At 38.4% G+C, this 23,608-nt stretch overlaps 1 protein-coding gene across 5 annotated transcripts in view; it reads left to right on the forward strand.

Annotated features, from left to right (window-relative positions):
* SLC10A7 (solute carrier family 10 member 7) overlaps nt 1-23,608 on the forward strand; it is a 150,315-nt gene that overhangs the window by 39,218 nt on the left and 87,489 nt on the right. For all 5 annotated transcript variants that reach the window (XM_068402887.1, XM_068402889.1, XM_068402888.1 and 2 more), the window contains exon 5: nt 11,803-11,841. In XM_068402887.1, the coding sequence (XP_068258988.1) occupies nt 11,803-11,841 (39 nt within the window). The remainder of the gene's footprint in view (nt 1-11,802; nt 11,842-23,608) is intronic.

Raw genomic sequence — 23,608 nt, forward strand, 5'->3', positions numbered from 1 at the left:
TCTTACGCAGTCTTGTCCACGTATGTATCATAGGACATCTTATGTTACTGAAGTACTTCAAGGTGAAAAAGAATTCTGGATCTAGATTGCTTCTGCAAACTTAGTTAGGTCTGATTGTCTAGATACAGGATGTTCTGGGTCTAAATGGCGTGACAGAGTACAATTTTGCTTCCATGCCCCTTCCCTTGTTGGGTGCCCATGATGAATAACCGTCACAGAATAGGTAGCAGCAGTAGCTGTGTTCTACTGGAGCCTTTGTACTTAACACAAAATTATTGTTTTCGTTATCAAGTTCTCCTTGGAGTTCTTTGTGAGCAAATCAGAATGCGTTGGCCTTGTCTCTACAGTTTTATCAGTAAGGTGAGAGAACCACAAAATTCTGGAAAATAGACACATGTTATAAAAGAAGTGTTTTCCAGTTGAAGGAGTTTTTTTCCAATAATTGCTTTTTAATTTTTCTTTCATATTGTATATGCACCTAAGTTCTTTAGTAACCTCTTTAAAAATGTGAAGTTGGGCTACAAACCATGATGAGTTGGAAACCTCTCCATTCTTTCTTTTCTTCCTCCTGTGTATGCAATTTAGACTTTGTAGAAATGTTCCCACTTTCTTTCAGGAAAATCTGTATGTAAATATTTTGTTTTGGGTCAGGTTAACCTGGGTCAGTTTTGCACACAAATGATTTTGATGTAGTCCACATTTTTCAGTGTAACTTAGGTGCTCCATGCTTTCATTTCATTTATGCTCTCGATAAAGTGATCTCCCTGGCTGTATCTTCTCAGTGCATCATAAGAATTTAATAACAGTGCTGCATCGTGGACCAGCTGAAGAGCTTTGTGCAGGGACAAACAATGGCAGAGGCCATCTTCCACGAGGGACCAGAGCAATTCAGCTGGAAGCAGCAAAATACCAAAATGAAATGGTTGAAAAAGAAAACTTCAATCATTGTATGAAAAGTGGTGATTTTAGAGGCAGGGAACTTACCCTTAAAGCAAGTGTTTAAGTACTGGAATATCCCTAATGCTGGATATTCCAGTTTTCAGCCAACTCTGGATGTAAAGGGAAACTGTAGAAGCTCAGTTAATGCTGCCATGAAGAGCATGTTCAATGCAGATGGCAAGTTTGTGACCTCTTGCAGTAAAACAAACTTGTATATTTCTTAGGCTCACACCCAGCACAGCTCTTGGTGAGTCTCTGCTCTCCACAGAATGAGGAGAATTCTGTACATAAAACCCATAGGTTTTAATGTTTTCTCTTCACCTTTTCTTCAGAGAAGTAGTGGTTATATAGTATTCTACCCGTTAGAGAAATTAAATTACTTAAAGGAAGTAATAAAAATATCTTTAATTTAGTTGAGTCACTGTGTATTTTATATATATGTTTATGTAATAAATAGATATATATGAATTAAAATTCCAAAGAACAGTTTCAGCGTTTTTGTAGTTCATGATGTACTCGTACTGCTGGCCAAGTAGTTGTGAAATCAAGTCCCTGACCTAGACTTGATTGGCATTTGGGGATTAATCCTTGCACTTTAATGAAGACTAGTTCCCCCCTACCCACACCCCTTTGGATCAGAGGGTATAGCAGTCCGCTTGGAAAATGGGGGCAACTAACTGATTAGAATTTAAAGATGTTTTGGGCATGCTTCAGAGGAAGGATGGTGGTAAATACCAATGTTTTCAGAGAAAAAAGGTTTGGAGCTTCAGTTGTTACTTGACCCACTGCTGAACTCCTTGCGCAAATTTTGGGGATATGTAATATGTAAAGATGCACAGTTATGCACTTTCTCACTCTGTGCATGTGTGTATATGTAACTTCTAGTTATACGAATTGTTAATTTGGATGACAGAAGTATCTGAGCAACATTTAAGAGAATGCAGTTGCACGCGTCAAGATTGTTCCTTTTTTACCTTCAGGCAGCGACTGTAGTGCTGGTCTCTTCCTTCTAGTAGGCCGATTTTCTTTCCCTTCTCTTTCTGCCTCTGCCACAATATTGCAGAGTGCAGAGCTTTGGCTTTGGCTAGGCTCATAAAAAGGGAATTGCCAGTACCATACAATGCTGTCTTACAGTAAAGCCTAACCTTTGGACTAGGTTAAAAAAAGAAGTAACTGTACTTCTTTGAGATATGGACAGACGTTTGTTGATGAGATTAAAATCTCCATATCTTTTAACTGTGACGTGTGACACATTCTGAGATGAGCTCCAGAGATTGGGGTTCATGAATCTGTGCAGTGGGCCACTTTTTATTTTACAAAGCTGGTACTTCAGCCAGCATCCCCATGCTGTGGCCTTGCTTGCATTACTGTTTTATTACCCATCTCCTGGCATTGCACTACTGATAGTGAAGCTGTTCCCAGTGGTAGTAGTGACAGGGACTTTAATAACAATGCCATTCTGAGCTGGTTTGGATGGCATAGCAGTTAAAATGTCTGGTTCTGCTACTAGCTGCCTGGAAAGCAATATGACAGCAGGATATTTATAGAAAAATACTGGTGCAGGCACAGCCTTACAGTTAATGCAAAGGGCACCTTTTAAAAAGTGGCCTTGTGCTTTCATTTCACTTTAGCAGGGAAGTAATACTCTTTGCAGTTGTGGGATGCATTGTTTAACTAGACCTCTAATCATGTTATGGATGATGTGTCTCCAGGAGAATCAGGGGACAAGACCTTTAAGTGTTTTTATCACAGCTTAAGATCTCAGAAAATGTGAACTTAAATAAAAGTATGTTTGGGAGGTTGTTATTGCTCTGTATCCTTTTGAGGATACCTGCTACAGTAATTTTTTTTTTTTTTTAGAGAGAAAGTCACTTACAGTTACGAAGTCTTTGACCATAAGAGAAGATCAGCTTGGCAGAGTTACTTGTATAATGCTGTTCAGCTGAGCCTCCTTTATTAAATCATTGTTCAGCAGTCCATTTGTTCTCGTGCAAGACGTAGTGTCTTCACTGCTGAGGCAATAAGCCTTGAGTCACTAACAAATACACGATACGCGTAAGGTTTGCGCGTATTTTTCACACCAAAGCGTCAGTAGATTCTCTCCTTTTTGCCCTCTAATTGTGTAGCATGATCTGTTTCACAGGTCAAACGTATGGCTGCTAAGGCTTATACTTTACAGTACGTAGGTAGAAGGGGGAAGTTACCTTCTGTTTCCCCATGTCTAGGAAAATTATGGAAATGGGCTTTCCATTTGAGGAAAAATACATACAAAAAGGTTGGCTATATGCCTTCTCAGAAACCCAGAGCTTTCTGACATGGCAGAGCTGTATGAAGCTTGTGGAGGAGTAGGTGAGATGCTAGAGCATAGAGTTTGTGGATAGTTATGCACATATGTACTCAGTATGAGAAAGCATGTGTTGTTATGAGTCTGTCAGCTTTAAATCACTGCCTGCTTGAATGTTTACACTGGCACTGGGGAGTAATCTTAGAAATTGTAAATGCAAATATTAAGTAGAGGAGAGAAAAAGAAACTGCCTCTGTTTATTCACGTTGGTCTTCAAAAGTCCGCTGTAGATGTTCAGGTTAGTTCTCCATTGGGGTGCGTGATGTAGGAACCAACACTGGAAGGCACTGTGTCTTATGAGTGTAATTTTGTGTTTTGTACTGCAGCTGATGGGACGGCAGGAAGGTTAAGCTACAGCTTCAGGGTACCACTGGGCTTGGGGTATGGATGGTCAATGACTGTCTCACACAAGGACAAGGTGAGAGCATTGGTGGCTGTCTCTGCTGACAGCCCTTCTCATTGTCAAAAGGAAACAGACTGTGGTTGTTAGAAAGAGGAAATCTCTCTTCACCGTAGCATCCTGAAGGGATAGATGTGAGGTTGCAAAAGGTGTTCCCTACATTTGTGTTTCTGGATAGGGCCTAGATAGGCCTTTTCCCCCGGTACGCCCTGTGAGCATCGCACCAGTTTAGTGTGCTATACAGCCCCGTAAGCATCTGGTATGGATGGATCTATGGCAATTAGGATAAAGCAAAGAAACTACGAACAAAGTGGCTCAGCATTGTACAACTGATAGCCTGGGCTAGTCAGGCACTGTGCACTATATCTCATGAAGCATCTTATCTCCTCTGTACCCGAGGAGACCAAGTCTTGGTGCTTTCAATGTGGAGATGGACATTCCGACTCATGACAGAGGTTATTCCCTCCTGGCTTCCTTCATGTGATCTTTCTGATACTGGTGACAAAGGCTTTCATTTTCATTCTGCTCATTTATACAAGTAATCTGAAGTAAACTGATCCAGCCACTCAGGACAGTGTTGCTTTCCAATCTTTGCTCAACACAGACTTCCTGTTACTAATCTATATATTAGTACTGGGGGGAATTTGCAGACTCACTCATAAATGTTCCTGAGATCTGAATGGTTAACGTTTGCCATTTGAATTGTTAACAAACGTTTACATTCTGGTTTTACTCTCTGGAAAAAAACCTTTAATGTATATACTCTCCTGGGTTTTATTTATCATCTCCTACTGCTTCTGAAGGAGAAATACCATGCTGCCCCTCCAGAACTCTCTTGGGTCATGCCAGTTGCTCACAGTAGAGAGAAGTTACCATTTCTGATGAAAGGAAAGAAAGCAGGATAGTTTTCTTTCTCTCAGTATTGCTGAAACTATTGGTGAAACAGAGAAATCCTTCAATGTAGAGCACCAAATACACTAAATAAGTGTGTCTAAAAAGCCTGCCTTTTGACATCCTTTTTGATGGATGGTTTTGTATTTGTAAATATTATTACCAACAGGCGGTGATGGTTATGAGGAACTACAAAAATGGGGGAGTGAAAGACTGATATTCAACAGAAAGAACTTGGCTAGCAGGAGGTAGGAGGCAATAATTCTTTGCCAGCTTGTTTCCATGAACTGCTCGTGGCAGAATGCTGAGCCTGGCTGAAGCAGCACAAACTTAATACTCAGGTGATGGCAACCTCAGCCAGCCCAGAACAAATCTGTAGTGTGGGCAGCTTCGATCCACAGCTCAATGAGGTGTTTTAGAGGACATCATTCTCTGGATGACGTTTCCCTCACTGAAATGTGAGCAAACAGCACATTGGTTATTCTGTTTTCATTTTTCTGGTGCCTTTTCAGCATCATTTCCATAAAACTGATGGTTATTGAACATTATTGAAATAAAGAAAAGTTTTCATGTTGTCAGCAGAGCTCTAGAGGCAGGTTGGGGATTAGGTGATCTCTTTTTCATGGTCAAAAAATTGTGTTGGGTCACAGGGAACATGACAGTGGATAAAAACATAATCCGCTCCATATCTTGGTGTGTTTTTCTGTTGGTGTTCTGGGGTTTCTTTGGTTGGTGGGTGTAGGGTTTTTTTTGGGGGGTGAGTGTTTTGTTTTAAGAGGGTAAGGTTATGTGTACGGTTCCACTCCTCTAAAAAACTTAGAGTAATTCAGTATTTTTTTTTAAGAGAATTTTCAAACATCAGTTCACATGTTTTGTAAGATTTCTTTGGATTCAAAGTTTAGTTATCATCAAAGTCTGTTTTTTGGCTGGTTTTGTATTGTTTTGTTTTTGTTGTTTTGGGTTTTTTGTGTGTTTTTTTTGTTTTTTTTTTAAAAATTTTTTTTTTTTTTTAAACGGAATACCACTGTTGAGGTGCCCCATCACATATGCAACACATGGGGCCAAAGTTATGTGTAAGATGCATACTACAACTTCTGTTGAATTCAAAATGGAGTGTATATACATCTCCAAGTGTCAAATTTAAGGCCCAATTTGTTTCTCAGAGATGATGCTGGAGTGTTAAAAAGGCATGTGCTTTGCCTTTGAGGGGGCAACTGTGCAGCCAGAGATTTTGTTGAGCAGTTAACACTACCTCTTTTTATTTGTGCCATGCTGTAGCAGGATTTTTATATGCATTTTAACAGTTATTTAAGAGTCCCCATATGCTTAGAAAGGAATCTGAATATATGTGCCTTTTTTTAAAGCTGCATCATAACTAGGTTATTCCATCAATACAGTGGAATGACTGGGAGCTGCGGTTGGAACAATATGTAAAAATACAGCTTGTAAAAGATTTCCTTTATTAACTGTCATCATCCACAGAATATATGTTCAAATAAACGTTGTGTAATAACTAAATTTGAGATTAATAGGCCCCTTAAGAAACAACGAAGTCATTCAGGATAGTCAGTGAAAAATAGCCTGTAAGACTGTAACATGCACATATTGTCCTGCTTACATGCTCTCTCTGGTGTCATTCCCATTTATCAATGTTGGCAGGCTCTGTTCTCATTAAAACACTCTTGCACAAAAGCAACTTAATTTTCTTAAGAGAAGAGGACACCTGATTCAATTTAGTGCTCAAAACCAGGAACTTGAATATATATATTTTTTCCCGTCTGAACACAGATGAATAGTTATGAACAGCAACACAGATTAAACCTTATTAGGTATATTTATATTCTGTTTGCAGTAACAGTGCTGTGGCAAATAGCTTTTTACAGAGCTGTAACATCTTATTAATGGAAACACCAGTTAAGACATGAGCTGCGGTAACACTCACATGAGATTTTATTTTTAAATAGGAGATTGAAGGAGTTGTTTAAAGGGACTCTGCCGACTCATTCAAGCTACTTCTGACGTCCTGCCTTCTTCCTCCACCTTCTCGAACTACACTGATCTCTTTGGGTAGATAAAATTTCCTTTTCTGTCCTGTTTGGTCAAACCGTTTCCATCACTTTCTTTAGTTGTCCTTTCTTCCCCCCCCCTATTTTTTTTCTTCTCCCTGTCAAATAGGAGACATGGATCTATTAAATTTTGCATTAACAACGTGGACGCTGTAAAACGTTATACTACCATATTGTGTTCTCTGCCCTCTACTGCAGTAGTACTGCTAGAGTCCTTGTCTTTCTCCAGATCCTTTCTACTCTTCTGGGTTTTTCTCTCTTCTTCATTGTGCCATGTGTGTTGAACAGGATATTTAGTCTTATGCCTGGTACTGGAGCTGTATATCCCACTAGTGCATGTCTGAAAATGATAAAGTTTTAACCGCAGGTATTTGCAGGCATACATGGAGCAGCTTTGTATGATGCCCAAGCCGCTTCCTTCTGAGATGTTTTGAGGCCATTCAGTTTCGTTACTCTGCATATACGGCCTTGGCCCTGGAATGTCCTTTCCACGGATCAGGGACAGCTCAGGGCCAGGCAAGTCCTAGTGTGCATAGCATGTGCTCTCTCAGCTGTGGGGTGCCTGGGGGACACAGGTCCTGTGTAAGCATAGGGTTAAGTACAGTTAGGAAGGCTACCTCCTTAAAGGCTGCCAAATGAATCAAGAATCAAATGTTTTAGTGTTAAAAAAATATACATATTGGCAAAAAAGCCTTTTGCTTTTTTATATGGTCCACATATAAAACAAGGAGACACCGTTGTTTCCCTGTGACTCTGCAGTAAAGAAAATTGTAGTTCTAGTTGAGTTGTGCATAACAATTTCACTCAAATCCTGCCAATAATGATAAAACATTGGGTTTTGACCCAGGTGTTCCAAATGTTGTCAGTGTATCTTTTCCTTTTCTTTAATGTAGTCCTGCTGCATTATTATCAGAAGATACCTGGTCTAATAAATTCCAAGATAGGTTAGTTTGATACCAAAATAAAAGGGAATGGAACAGCGTTCAGACCATATTCTGTATTTAATGCTATTGAAACCTTAGCATGCTTGTTTGATTTGCTGCCCAGTCACATGTACTTGAACGCTGAATGTACTTGCTGCATTTGGGTACCCACTCGTGGGGAAGTGCTCAGCCGCTTGGTTGTGGCTTGGCATTTTTCTTCTGTCTTTTAGTAGCCTTTGTTGCTGTGAGGACTCTCTTGGATCTTGTTGCTGTCACTGTTACAAATCTTAGCGTTTTTTTCCGTACATATATTTCAGGATAAGACGGGAGATGAAGGCCTGAAGCTTTGCGCTAGGCTCAGGGATGGGAAGAGGAAAGTTTCTGCCAAGTACTGCCAGATAGGTTTCCTTCGGAAGCGGGCTGGTGATTTCTCCCTTGAAAGTGCTCCAGGCCAGCTGATGCTCCCTGGAAATGCAGACCAGCGAAAGAGAGTTCCCTCAAGCCTGCTGCCCTGTTGAGTTGACTGAAATTGTACCTGCTTAATATCAAGTAAATTTGTTGTTTAGTGAAGCCAGCGTGTACTATTTTAAACTCGAGTGGAGATGTACGTGCTCTTCTGTACTAGCCCTGTTTAGAGTACTGGCAGTGACTTTCAGTCTTCGTTGTCTCTGAGTTGATGTAAACTTGAATAATTGGTCTGGTTGTTACTACTGCTGCTTTTGAATGTGGTCTGACCTTGCATTTGAATACATGGCTATGCATTTACCTTTTGAAAGGATCTTACCATTGATTTTATAGCGAACTCTCCCCTCATATTACTGGTAAGTGCAATGAACAGTTTGCAAACACATGCAAATCTGAACTTGGAGTATTATAAGGACATCTAAATGTTTTCATGTTTTATTGTTTCATTTAAGCTGACTGCAGATAGTGTGATATCTGTTGAAGCACAAAAGGCACAAACACTAAAAAAAGTTACACAATAATAGTGACTAATAAATGTTTCAAATACAAAATGAAGAGCGTAGCTGTATCATGTGTCAGCACTAATGTTTATTTGTATCATCCCTCTAAGGATCTCAGAGTGCTTTTTAAGCAATGAATTAATTTTGACAATGCCCTGTGAGGTATGTAGGCAATATTATCCCTCTTGATAGAAGGGAGTTGGAAGCACAAAGTGTTTAAATTCTACAGGGTCATGCTACTAGGTACGTTTAATTACAAATTGGAGCAGTTGATTCAGTTTACTACCAGTTTGTTTAAGCTGAACCAGAATCACAAATATAAGTCCCAGGTTTGTGGGTATGAGAAAAATTTACTACTAAGTTTATTTTGCAGGAGAAATGTTGGTAAAGAAAACTGCGAATAATCCACATGTGTAAGTCCTTCCTCACTAAGGCAAATCATCTGAATGATTATAACTTAATTTGTGGTCTTTCTGATTTTTTTTTTTCTTCTTTTGTCTGTAATGAGTATTTAATCATCGACCATGGACGATTTCTGACACTTCAGAGAAAGGGAATTAAAAATTGCAAACTAGTGTACCCCTGAACCAGTCGTGAGTTATGACTTTTGCACATGACTGACTGAATACCTGAAGCATAAAATTTGTCTGCGTTTGTTGTCTTAGTACCTATTATATGCTTGAGAATCTTAAGAAACCCCAGAAATCTTCCTGGTGGGTCAGGAAGGAAGAAAGAAAAGAAGTTTGTTGATGGCCAAAATATATACCGCCAGAACCATCTAGTATCTCTCCTTACCACCTTTCCAGGTACAGAATCTCTCCTGGAAGTGGAATTGCAGCATGTTTTAAGTAAAAAAAATTTCATGTATCTAGATGATCCTCAAATCGGGATTGGTAGCCACCAATGTGGCTAAAACTAGATGCGCAGTGTCCTTCAAAGTGTATCGGTTCTTGCCAGCTACTGCTTTGTTCTTTGTGCATTGTTGAAATGACCAGGAAGGCCGTTGAGGGCCATCTAGCACTAAAGTTATTTCTCTTGCATCACTAAATGTGGTCTGGCAGGCTCACCTGCACTGTAAGCAGAGCCTGGCTTGAACCCAGCTGCTGGTAGGACCAGGTATTTCTGAGACAGGGGAGATAAGTTTAGTGTGTTAGGGAGGGAAGGGCTACGTTTTTGTGCTCTCTATCCATTTCATGTGGACTTCACCAGCTTTCCTGAAGAGGGTGAGTGATTCTGTTCTTTGTAGCAGACAGAAATGTAGCCGTCACTCTGCACACAAAATCTGCATGGGGAGGAGGGGACCATTAAGTTTCCTCCCAGCCTTCTGGTGCAGAAGTGGAGCCCAGATGCTTCTGTCTTTCAGATCTTAACAGTTGATTTACACTGTTTTCTATAGCAAAGCATGTTTTGCAAGGAAGAGACCTTTTAAGTGTGTTTAAAAATAGAAGTCTAGATCCTGCTTCATGGATTCAGAGACAGGATGTAATAAAAAGGACCTTTCTGCATCTTTATCAGATTGAAGTGGTCAAATACAATCAGTCTGTGTAAAAGAATGGCACATGTCCAACAAATACCAAAGAGACTTGATAAACCTGATGGGTTTTTTAATATAATGATAATAGTAACCTTAAGAAGGATATATTAACAAAAGATACCTACAAGGACATCTCCTGTGTTGAAACTGATCCCTTGCAGTAGGTTTGTGTGCGTGGGCGTAATGTGTCTCTCTCTTGCCACATGAAAGTATCAGCTGCACAGCTTCAAATACAAGTAGAAAATCCTGATTTAATTCACACTTGTTGAAGAATTGTTTTAAGTAGTACTCACTCTTGCTTTCAGCTGTGATCTCTGGCAAGAGGAGCTGTTTGGACTTGTGCCTCTTTTTTTATATTCAAAAAAAGGAATGCTGATGAGGAAGAGGTGTTAAAATATGTTACTGTAGTTTACAACTGTCAACTATAATGTTTTATTTAGCTGTATCTATTCAGATGCTCCCTCCGCAACATGGAGTGCCATATGCCATTGTCCCTGTTAGTGAGCAAGTCAGCAAGGGTTTCCCAGTCTGCATTTGGTTTTGTATTTGGGCCGCTGAGGAGCTGCGGTCCAGTGCCATCTTTTATTGATAGGGCCAGCAGAGGAGGAATCTAATGAAATTATCAAAGCTTTGAATTAATTATGAACTTGAATAAGAAAGCTAAGCTCTCTAGAGCCAAGGATCTCATTACCCATTCATTTTCATTGCATCCTCTTATGGAGCAGAAGGCAGGTTCAGCTACAGCTCCTACCCTGATTTTGGACTTTATTCAAACTTGCTAAAGTCACTAGCATCCACTTGTTATTAATCTGTGGCTGGAAGTGTCCAGGGTGATTAATTTGATTCTGCTCTAAATCTTCATGTAAGTGGTAGATTTCCCTCCGCCCTTTCCCTCTTACCTTTGCTGTGTGGCTTTTCATCATCAGACTGGCTGCCATACAAGAGTTTCTGTTCTTTCTTGGTAATTGGGGAAAGCTATTCAAGACTCAAGTTTTAACTTCCTGGAGTTTAATGAGTTAATGTTAAGAAATCATACTGCTGCCTTATATTTCCTGGATATTTAGGTAAGCACAAATGCTTCTGAAGTCATTATCAAAATTGTTTATTTTCTTATTTTAATAGACTATGGAGTAAAAAGTAATGATTAGACATTTTGGCCTCAAAAGTGTGGGGTTGTTTTGGGGGTTTTTGTTTTTTTTGTTGTTGTTGTTGTTGTTCCTGTTTTAAATTTGTTGGTCAAACTACAGAAATGTCTAAATTTGTCAATACTTTGTTATGATGAACAATTAAATTACTTTGCTTGCCTGATTAATATTCCATTAAAATTGTTAAAAGTCTATGAAAATGCAGTGTTTTAGTTAAATCAGATTATATCTATTTTAATTAATAGGTCAATATGTAAAAATGTTTCTGGCAAATTAGGGCAAAAGCCGTGAGACCAAGCTTCTGTGTAATATTCCTAATTCTTGTGGATATTCCTCTTAAGTCTACTGGCAAGGATTTTCTTCTCCTGCTTTTGTCCGTTTCAGCACATTATTTATGAATGCATAAACTAAAACCTATCAGTCTTCATAAGTTACAGGCCACTGGCAATTTTTTAAGCAGTGGCTAACTGCCTAATGATCTCTGGGTATGCGTGTATTTGGAAAATCTAATAGCTTGTTGGGCGGGGGAATAATATTTTGTTCTTGTACTATAGATATTTTACCATTGATGATATTTATCTTTTTCTCTCTTCAGGCAGCTGCTATATTTAATTCCGCTTTTGGAAGTTTTTTGGTAAGTAATGCACTATTTATAGCAAGAGCTTTAATAGTCTTATTTTAACAGTATCATTGGTGTGTTTGTATTTTTCACATTAGTGTTGGTGTAATTGTGCCATTTAGCTGGCAAAAATTTGAATCATCTTTCAATTTATGTCACCATGCCATTAAATACAGATATTACAATTTCTTTTTGCTAAACTCTTGAGAAAAGTAGTAAATAAATAGTCTCTGCTCATGGTAAATTAATAATGTGTAAACACATCTTAATTTTCTCCTTAATGGGTTAACAGAATCTATTATTATGCAGATGTTTCAGACATGGGCATCAATATATTGATTTTTCTAATAAGGCCCATCAAATACTCATTATTTTCTATCAAGAGGCCATGGATTTTGAAAAGAAAACATGACCCAGCTGATCAGAGAGTAGATGCTAATTTACTCAGTGACATGTCATTTGTTTAGCATATTTCACTGTCAGTGAAGCCACTCAGTGTCTCTGAGGAACACACTAAAACAGCTAGATATGGGAAAGCAATCAATCCAGCTGGAAATGTAACCATTTCTGTAAAAAGCTAAAACAGTATTTGTGGGCCTGGTAGTCTACAAAGATTCAGAAAGGACACTGTAAAGAACACTAAATATATTTATGAAGAAAGGAAGAATAGATTTCTTTTATTGATGTGTTGTTTAGAGAGACATTAATGAATATTAAATACAAATTACTTTATATGTAGGCAGGCTGCTGTAACTGTTTCATTTATTTAGGCAGCTAATAAGTGAATTTGTTCTTCTTTACAAAAACTTGTGCACGTTTAGAAGTGTGTGTTTGTGATTCCAATCTTGTGTCTCCATAAAGAGGACTATGATGTGTAAAATGAATGAATGACAAAACAATTCAAATTAGGAAATTAAAATCAAAACTGCAAGTACAAAATAACCCACTTCATGCATATTTGTTTTATGAAAAGCTGGAGTTTGGGCGTTCAAGTATGTAAAGCTGTACTGCCAAGAGAGCGAGTTGCATGGCATTTTGAAGTTATGCATTGTGCTGCTGCTTTTTTGAGGGACCAGGTTAAAGTTTGGAGGGTGGATGTAGGTTTTGTGGATATAGACGACCATTCACGGTTTTAAAATATCAGTTCCCAAATATTTGTTCCTTTTTGTCACCTATCATGTTCTCCTCCAATGGGAAGAAGGTACTTTTTGCCTCAAACTGTGGGACCACAGTGTTAGAGCAACTTCTAAGTCTGTGTATGTGCGTGGCGTTTTCTCTTGTTGCTTGGCACGAGCTCCGGCTTCTCTGCTGTCCCTGTCTTTCCGTTCAGGATGAGGCCTTGAATACCCAAAGGCCTCAGTTCAGCTGTCGTTAGGAGAATGTCTTTTGACTTCAAATAAGAATTTAGACCCCAGAGCATCTGACTACAATGCCGGCTGCTAGTAAAGCAACATAAACATATTTTAATTTCTAGAACCTGTTTGTAGCTCTTTGAAGAAATCTCAGTTGAAGAAGATGAGATAGTTTGTGTGTTCATGTAATACTCCTGATTTTGGTTTTGATCTTAGTTCCATGAACTGATCATTGGAAACTTGCATTTCACTTTTTATTCACTTCATTTTTTTTTTTTTTTTGAAATATTGGAGCACATTGCAGTAAGCATTCTTTTTAAAAAAATTCCCAGGAAAGGCTTTTCAAAAATATTAAAGATCAGCTAGAATTGAACCACAATACCAGCTGATTTTTATTCTAATTACTGCCTTTTTAAAAATAAAATTATAAAGAAAGTGGCCACTACTAAGTCACAAATATATACAAACACTTAGACACTTATTGTGATATCCTAGTTAAAAATCGTGATTATGTAGGGAATCTGTATGTATGACAAAATAAATCACAAATGTTTACTGAAAGCTTTGCTCTTACAAACTTCTCCAGTTATGTAGCTGATAGGATGAACCTTATGACTGAAAATGCAATGGGGTGACAGTAGGCCAGGGACTGTAGTGAGTAGCCAGAGTTGTTTACCAGTTTCACGGTGCTGTAGGTCTACATGGCCTTTAATTGAGTGGCTCCTGAATGTCACTAGTGTGTGGTCACTTACTTTGTAAGTTTTCTGTGAACAACTGGTGAAGCTTTAAATATATATATATATATATATATACACACACACCTGTTTGAAGTCAAAACTGCTCTATAAAATATGAAAATAGTTGGCCTGTTTCTGAGAAGGTAATGGAAGGTCCTGGTGGTGTTTTTGGAAATCCATCAGTTTATGTTTTTGCCTAACTTAAGGGCTTGGCTACAAATGGAGATCCTATTTCCTATATCTTTAATTCATGATGGATCTAAATCACATTTGCATTTTTCTAATTAGTGTCTGATGGTGTGTTGTCTGTGGATAGGCTTAGATGTAGTTATATACTTTTGTGACCATAACCATATACATGTCCTGGAGATAATTTCAAAGGATCTGACCATTGGCAAGGCTGCAGTTTTTATGTCCCTTGTCTTACAATGTGTAGCATGTGGGCAGGTTGCTGCACTTGCGTGTAGCGCTGACAAAGCCAGGAGGACAGTATGTTGTCTGTTCTCAAACTATGCCCTGTGGGCCAGTGCCTGTGTATGATAGTGTGAAGCAAGTTGGTTTAAAAGAGCTGAAAGATGTGCTATGCTTTTAACTCTTTCCTTTTTTTCTTTCTTCTTTTTTTTTTTTTTTTAAGACTGGGAAATGGTCCTTGAGAAGTTAAAGTAAAATAAAGTGTTGGACAAAATGTCTGCAGGAAAAGACTCAGCATAATGTTAGAATGATACTGAGATGAGCTTATTCAGATGAAAAGGAACACATTGTGATACGCAAAATGTAGAAATGCCAAATATGTCTTGATGAGCAGAAACACACTTAAATTAAGTGTTTGGAGGTGTTTTCACTTGTAAGGAGATTTACAAAAACTACCAACCAACTGCAAAGTAATTCCTTTTAAACTCCACCAAAGGCTGTATTCCTATAAATGTGCAGGCAAAACAATGCATGGAATGATACTGTACATATTTATACTTAGTTTAATGGTGTCCCAGGTCTAATTAAAACATAGTGTTTTAAAGAACTAATTGTTACAGAAAAGTGTTTTTATGTAGCTAGATTAGTAATAACTAACGATAGATGAATTCAATTTACATAAATTTCAGCCAAGAGAATATTTAGAATCATACCACAGAGGAATGCTTTGAGTTGGGCAGTTAATATCATTATCTCCTCCCCTTGTTTAAACAGTTTGGTTTACAAGAATTGTGGAACATAGTAAGTGATTTCAATTTTTCCTCTTACTAGGGTTTTAATAAAATCTGACGGCGTTTTTTTTCTAATACTGGGTGGTTATCAGCAAGGTTGCTACTGTAAAGTATGCAAATGCATGCTAAGATCTGCTGAGATAGAAGGAATTGGGGTAGCTCCTTCCACTTGTAGGATAGGATACTTCTGTACCTAAAGGCTAAAGAAATCGTCTGGCATGTTAAGTATGGGTCTGCTGAGATTCTTAACATTGTATGCATGGCCATGCTTCCTGAGCATTTCTGTTCTGCTTCTAAAAGTTGTGCTGCAACAGAAAAATAATGCTTGTTAATGTCCAAAGCAGAGAGCAGTAGGCAGGATACTGCAAAACATGCTGTGCTGATGATTGTTCCATGGTGTTTGCTTGGGTGGCTCAGCTGTTTGGCTTTAAGTTCACCAAGGCATAGCTTGTCATTGAGGCTGTTCTTGCACTGGAGACGTGCTCGGTTGAGAGCTAAACTCAATTTGCAGTGACAATATAATGCAATGTGAATGGAAGGAGGAGAGGGCCTAAAGTCTAGAAGGGGATGTCCTCACAAAATGGTCTGCACTGCTAGACTAGAAACAGCCTTGTCTAATCTCTTTCTACGTTTCATTAATCTCCTTTCCGCTTGAGACACTGGGCTTGGAAACTCATGAGAGTATCCAGCTTATGATGTGAGTGAATGTTGTCTGATTCTTTGGTGCCTTGGGGTTATGAACAGTAAATATGAAAAGAACAGCCATCAGCTTCACCTTAAACAAAGAACTGTAAGCAAAATCTGAAGGTCTGTGGTGACAGGAAATCAAGAGGAAAAGAGAGGATTTGGAGGACTCTGCTCTGGTCATCATTGCGCTCCTGAAAACACAGAGCAAAGGGCAGCTGAAAATTAAAGTGTTGGTTGAGACTTCTTATGATGCTGTCTTGGATTAGCTTTGCTTCCTCTGTTGAAACCTGTGGGATGAAATAAGGCATGTGTCCAGGCTACGTAAGTCAGTCTGAAGGAATGAACGTGTTCCAGGTGCCCATCATTTCATTAATCTCCTTTGTCCAAATTAAGTATGTATGGTTTTGGTGCTTTATCTGACTGTCTTTCTAAGGGGACAGAGCTGGTTCGTATTGCTCGAAAACGCAAATAATTTTTGGAGCAGCCACTTGGCTAATCGAATCAAGGCTAGTATTTTTTCACACTGTCTTCCAAATGAAAGCTAAAGCTAGCAGGGAATGTGAAAGTTAGCTTCTCACATATACACAAAGCCTAGTTGGTTAATGAAAATGTATGGAATTCTTATCTACTCTGCTTTAGCAGGCATAATGATTTACACAGCCTGACAGCACTAGTGCAGCAAGTAAATGCATTAGTCATAGTGTCCATTTTTCTTGCAAATTTGTGACACAGATTTAATTACGGGAATGACCAGCAACTTACAAATCTAATTTTGGTAGGCTGAGCCAACTTTTTTATTTTAATAACAATGGATTTTTTAGCAATGATTTCATTACTATTTAAAGAAATCCACCCGTATGGTAATAACCAATTGGCTGAATTTATTTACTTTATTTTACCTTAATGGATGTTGAATGGTTTAAGTTTAATTTTTTTTCATTGTCACTTTTTTATCTTAGTTATTTCTAGGATAAATTATCTCTGGCTTAATTATCTCAGCACAAACATTGTAAATATTTTTCTAAAATCAGGCAAATGTTTGTATACATCTTTGTTCCCTCTTAATTGTGTCTTTGCAGTATGGAAAGGGGCAGAGCAGTCATCTGGGATTCCCTTTTTACTGTGCTTGCTGTTTACAAGAAAGTCTTGCCAGGAAGTATGTTCACAACAGGTGCTGAATTCTAGATTCAGTCTTGTTTAATTTCAAAGTGGAGCTGCTTTATGGTGTGCCACCACACTCTTAGAAGTGGTCTCCTCTTCCTTTGTGAAGCAGTACAGTGGTGCTGCTGGTCTGTGCTCCGAATTTGATTCGGGTAGTTCTCAAAATCCTGAGCAAGTTCTCCCTGTTAATCAGCCACTCGGGAAGCCACCTCAGCCTTGAAGGATGGGTTTTTGCATGAGTGGAAGGGAATGGCAGATCTCGGCAGCAGCGAGTCTTTGGACCAGATATTATGTACCTGGCAGGAAGAGTTTGGATTCCGTGGAATTTAAATAATCTTGGGAGCCACTTATGTTGTCTTACTGTAACTTTCTCTTATTTTGTGGCTGGTGCTTGGTTCTCTCATTGTTATTTAACATCCTCATTTTGATTTCTGCTAGGTTGATCTGAAATCTCAATGTGAGTTTCGGCATCATCAGCTGTTTCCAGATCTGCCAAGTAATGTTTTAAAATGTGCAGGCCTTCACTCTTATTGCGTATTTGTGCTTCTAGTGTATAGCCTGCTCAGTTTAATACCTAAGTTTGGGTTAGCTTGTACTATTTTGGTACAAGCAAGGCAGAGTAACAAAGCTCACTGTGACAGGGACCTGTTAGTGTGGGCTTGAGAAAAGAGCTCTTAATACAGATGATTATTTTGAGGGATGGCATGTGCACCCATCCCAGTATACACTCTCTCTCTCCCTCCCCAAAAGCCAAACTGACAGAGTGGGTGTCAGTTAGAAACACATGCAGAATTTTTTACAAAATAAAAAAAAAAAATCTGCTTGTCTATGAGTAATGCTGAACTCCTTTAAATTAAAAAAGGAGTAAGTATGGAGGTGTGATCGTCAGAAAGTTAAAAGAAGTAAACGAGGCCTTGCTGCCAAGGGACTGAGAGAAATCAGATAGGGGGATAACTGTAAATCTGAGTGTTATAACACCCAGATGATGTGTGGTCTGTCTGATGACACAGTTGATTTGAAAAGACCAGTGAAGTCAATAGGGATTTACACTGGTCTGAGAACCAGTTAACAAATAACAGCCCTGCTGCTGTTGGTTATATTTTGAAACCTTGGGGAGAAAGAGGGTAGGTAACAGTAACCAAGAGGTAAAAAGAAGTGCTATTAAGTTCTCAGAAAAGAGTATCCTCTAGAAGGCCAATGATTAGTCCCTGTATTTTTTTTTTTCAAAAGCTAAGAGGAAAATGCATTGAAATCTACATAATAACAAAAAATGAAACTATTAGCTGTCAAATCTTTATAAATTATGTGGGCTGTAGCTGGTCTCAGTGCTTTCTTAGTTTTCCCATTAGCTTTTGCTACTGAGCATTTAATTAATCTCCCTCGGTCTTATGGGACTCAAGCAGCCAGTTCTTCCAAAAAAAAAGTTTATTTAAAGGTAGCAATAAGTAGGCCATTAAATGTATCTCTTTGTATTCTCTTTGCAGCCCCAAAATAACAAACTAGTATCTTTTTAAAGATGAATATATTTGGATATTCTGCTCTTTCCACTTCCTCATATCAGAGCTAACAGTAGGTAGGATTTTTTTCTTGCACCTACTTTTTTGGTCAGCAACCCCATCTAGTGCTCTTGCTTGGCGTGGTACTTGGTGGCTGCTTTTGAGGCAGTACATTGAATCCCCCCCGCCGTTGTTACTGGTTTTATGGATTAACAGGCTCTGAGGGAAAGAAATAGCTGAGGATATATGTGCAGTAGCATTTCTTGAGTTAGTAAAACAAGCAGCAGAAGTGGAAGTTGCTGGAGAAAATTCTGAGTTAGAATTCAGGGTGTTTGTTGCAAATCGGAAAGATAGCATGAGAGTTCAAGCAGCTTTATTCTTCCAGTCCAATTGTCATTTATGAATTGCAAAGTAGAAGGGAGTGAAGTTTCAGGAGCTAAAACTGGGCATTCAAAGTACCTTCAATTTTATGATCTGGCGTATTTCTTCTGATCACTTAGTGTGGGGAAACTGGACATGAAAGTGCCCTCAGACTGACCATGGTGCAGTCATCTCTCTTGTTAATGGGAATTGAATACTGGAAATTTAGAAAAAGCTTGATTCCATTTTAAATGAATGCTAATGAATAACAGAGTCAAAAGAGTATGTATCTTTGGTAGCTATCATTTGGAGACCATCTAGAGGAAGAAATGTATGTGTTTAATATTATATAATCAGGCAATTTGTCAGATTAGTATGTAAATCACATCTGTGCTGATACACAGTTTGAGCATAAAATCAGTTTGTTGTCTAAGGTTACTTTCGTCATAATTTGTACAATTCATCATTGCCCTCTTTACTGTGGAAATATAGCATTTTTTGTCAAAATAATGTACTTGTTTTGGGCTATTTTTTTCTGGTTCTGCTTACTTTTTGTTAATGGTCAGGACTTGAAAAAAACAATTGCACTAGGGTAGAACTTGTGTGCCGATCATAATATTGAAAAGGTTCTGGTACTAGTTTGTGATGTTTTCTTGTCTTCTGTTTCCCAATGGTTTCCTGTCTTTTTCCTCCAAGACAAAGCAAGTAAAATTAACAGGAAGAAATACCACTAGTTCTGTTAGAAAGTCAGATCAAGATGTCTGACTTCTAGTTAGGTCACTGACATTTGTATCATAGGACGATGTCGTATCACTTATTTGAAATTAGTTTTAAAAAATGGTTGCATTGAAAAGCTGTTCTATTTGTTTCTGACAAATACTTGGAGAAATATTTGTATGCTTTGTTACACTACAAAACTTTGAACAATTTATTTGTAAAACGAGATGTAAAATTCTTGCAAATAATTAGTTGTGTATGTGGGAACCAAATGTTTGAATTTATTGGTTCTTTATGTTAGGTAGGTTGGTGCATGAAGCAGAAGTTGAGAAGGGAGGCAGTATGAAAGACAATTTAGTTTTTATTTTGTCCTCTCTGTAGTATCTTTTAATACTGGAAGAAGCAAAACTGCATTCCTCTAGGGCTGTGGTTGTACACAAACATGTAGTCATTTGGCCTGATTTAAGGGCAAATGTTCCCTGCAGAAAGATTTGGAAATGCACAAAATATATAATTTTCTCCCTCCTTTTTAAAAAAATAATTAAAAGGAAATGAAAAATATTTTTAGAATCTACTGTTAATGTTCTCCCCCAAAGTTTTAGCTTCTGATTGAAATGGAGCAATGATCTTTCCTCTGTCCTGCAGCTTTTACTCACCTGCATGAGAAAAGTGTGTGTTGGGGTGAGGGGGAGTGGAGAGAAATCTCCCCTTTATTTAGAACAGGGGTATTTAAACCCCTGTCTTCTGCTTCATTAACACTTTGAACTAGTGCCGCTGCAAGGGTGAGTCGTTTCACATGGCATCTGTGTTTGTTATAAAGTACAATCGGGTACGCTGAGGAGTCACCTACATGGATGCAGTAATCCGTAATGGAGTATGGAGCTCTTTCTCCTTCTGTGTCCACCAAATGTGGATTCAGCAGCTAGCAACAGCTGGATTCTAGAAAGCAATATGCATGTTTCGTGACATCCCCTTACAAGCAGCAATACCAGTACTTTATCATTCTGTGCAAACCTTCTTTTACCTTAAGTTGACTCTTTGGGGGAGGAAAAATATCCCAAATACATTAATTTATTAAGCTTCTTGATTTTTGGCCCAGAACAGGTTAAGGCTCTGCCTGGATTTGGATGTTTTTTTTCTGTGGTGGTTCTCTATCTGACCTAGCAGTGCCTGTTCAAAACTGGGTAGTCCGTGAATCGGCAGCCCTCAGTCTCTTGGGTTAAAAACAAGAGGGACGTCATTATTACTATAAGCTGAGTGGCTGGAAACCATTCCCCTTGCTGTCAGGGTGACAAATACTGTCTTAACGGAAGTGCCAGAGGTTAGGTCAAAAGCTTTTGCAAAGTCTTTAACTCAAATACCAAGGAAGGCATGGTTATCGTAAAACTGGAACTTCCTTTGGAATCTGAGTTTGTTTAATATTTGCTGTTGGCCTTTTAAAAGGCAGTTTTGGGAAACCATCGTGACCCTTCAGTATGAGACAGCAGTAGTTCATGAATTTTTTTGAATGACTGTACTTGTGTTGTTGCTGAGAGGCTCCCTTCATTATTATTTTTCCTTAGCTTCTTTCCAAGTATCAAAACAACCTACAGCTTTCATCCTTAATGGCAGAGTTTTGGAAATAATGGTTATTGTGAAGGAGGCGGGGAGAAATATTTTAATTAATGGTCTGTCATTACCTGACTTCTTTTGACACTGTTCCATCAGCGGAATAGATTTTTTATTTTGACTTTATGTAAAAACAGAAGAACCCCAAAAAAAACCCACCGCAACAAAACCCAAACCATCTTGGAGATAACTCCTTTGCCTGCCTTGAGACTCAGACTTGCTTATACAGTTTATTACTTTTCTGGCATGAGACACAAGCAAATTCACCTCCCAGCATCTCCTTTCCTTCTCCTTCATTCCAGTAATAATAAGCAAAATGTTTATTTGTTGCTTCTACTTTTTAAAAAAGATTGTATCACAAAATTCCTTCTCTAAAATATTTTCTGAAGGTACCTTCTTGGTCAGCTCCAGTGTAAGGGCTTGTTGCAAGCATGGTTACGTGATGTCCTTTCCCTGTTACCTGGTGGAAGGTCAGACTAGATGATCATCTGACTTTATTGATGAAAAACTCAGTATGTTGTACGAAGTGGTGTCTCACCCTGAAAAGACTGTGTGTGAGCTCTGACAGGGTGAAGCATTTGAAAATTTTCTGATTTTACATCCAAATAAAAATAATTATTTTTACTTGTATCTAAATGTGGTGACCACCTCATTTCAAACAGAAAATTTTGTATGTTAATATATGAAGATGGGATGTTTCTACATTTATAAACCATGCTTTATATTATCTCCCGGTTTTCAACCAATGTCTTGAAAGCTCAACATTGGACACTTTCATTGGATACTGTTATTCCCCTAGTGTTTAACTTGACTGAGACCATGCACAGCTGGGAACAGCTTTTTTGCCTGACATAAACCCACTGGATGAAAGCTGCATGCGGTTTCACCCCCTCTGCATACTCTTTATATATTGCTTTGTACTGTGGTATGATACAGGTGCTAGTATTGATGCCCACCTGAGTGGGAAAGTCATTCTAGCTGCTTCCTCCTGGGGCATTTGAGGCACATGCTAATGGCGTGAAAATGCACACCTTGTCGTGCCTCTTTGCTTAATTGTGGTCTAGTTTCTTTCCCACATTTTTACTACCGTATGGAAAGCGAATGTTAACTATTTGAAGGCGAAATATATTACATAGGATTAGATAACATGAATAATGTGAAAGCAAGGGTTTTTAAAAAACTCAAACCTTTTAATAAAATGAAATGTCAAATATATGAACATGTCTTTCAAGAAATGATCAAAAAACATGTGAAAAGTTTCATATCCTTTTTAAAGTCAAATAATTATCCACCATCATATAATTTTTTGGTAGATGGACAGTACAAAGATGAAAGAAAATTTTATAGACAACATTGCACTTCACAGTTGACTGAAGCAGGTGTTAGAAATGCAGATTAAGTATACTGACTAAAGACCATATAAATTTGAAGTGAAAATGCCACTGGTCTACTTGCAGTGCCCTGCACATGTGAAGTTTCAGATAGTTAAATTATTCATTTTATTGTGTGAGATAGTGCAGCATTTAGGGTGAAGGTCCTGTGCATTTATGATGATTTTTTTCCCTTGTAATCTTTTTAATGGTATATGATGAGCAGCTAACAGAATTTGCTTCATTGTGTAAGTTTTGCTGTGGAAAGAGAGTACATAATGCAGCTAGATATATCCATAGTGTAAATTTATTTGCCAGTTAGGTGTTTTACTGCAACATGCAGTGCAAACACACAATTGTGGGTAAATACGATTTCTACAAGTGAAGGAGACAATGTTAGTAGTGTCGCTGTACAAATCCTCAGACACTGGGAAACTTATGGTTGGTCCTTCAGAACACTCCTGTCAAAGCAGTATAAGGTGTTAATTCACAGGTCATTCTTTTCTGGACTTCATAGGCTTTGTGTGGACAGTATGCTTCATGATGTACAGGTGCCTTACTCGTGTGGGTGGTGTGAAGCTTGTTAGGGTTTTGGTAGGAGGGCATTGGGAGAGGGGTGAGAGTGTTTTCTTTTATTCCAGCAACTCAGTAACCTGCTAATAAACTGTACTAGCCTGTGAATTTAATTTTGTCATGACTTACCAGGTGCCTGGAGCTAGTAATCAATCTGTAAGAGGTCTAATTCTCGGATAAATTAGAATTGAAAGTGGATTGGGAGATAGAATCTCTTAAAGTGAGGGGCAGTACTAAAGCCCTTGCTCAGCATGAGGGACAGTCAAGTTTTCTTCTCACTCTGGACTGTTGTGAGAAGAGGGTGGTAGGATCCCCACAATAGCCTAACATCTGGCTAGCAAGGGAGACAAGACTGGCCTCCATCACCTAGAATGACTGAAAGAAAAGGACAGCTTTTGCAGGATGTTTTCTTAGTAAGTAGTCTCTGGATCTGCTTGTTCTAAAAGTATGTTGCCATGAAAGAAAGAACTGCTTTTTTTTTTTTTTCCAAGTAGACAATATTGTTTTGTCCATCAGCTC

This window comes from Nyctibius grandis, chromosome 6, assembly GCF_013368605.1.
Source record: "Nyctibius grandis isolate bNycGra1 chromosome 6, bNycGra1.pri, whole genome shotgun sequence".
Lineage (NCBI taxonomy): Eukaryota > Metazoa > Chordata > Aves > Nyctibiiformes > Nyctibiidae > Nyctibius > Nyctibius grandis.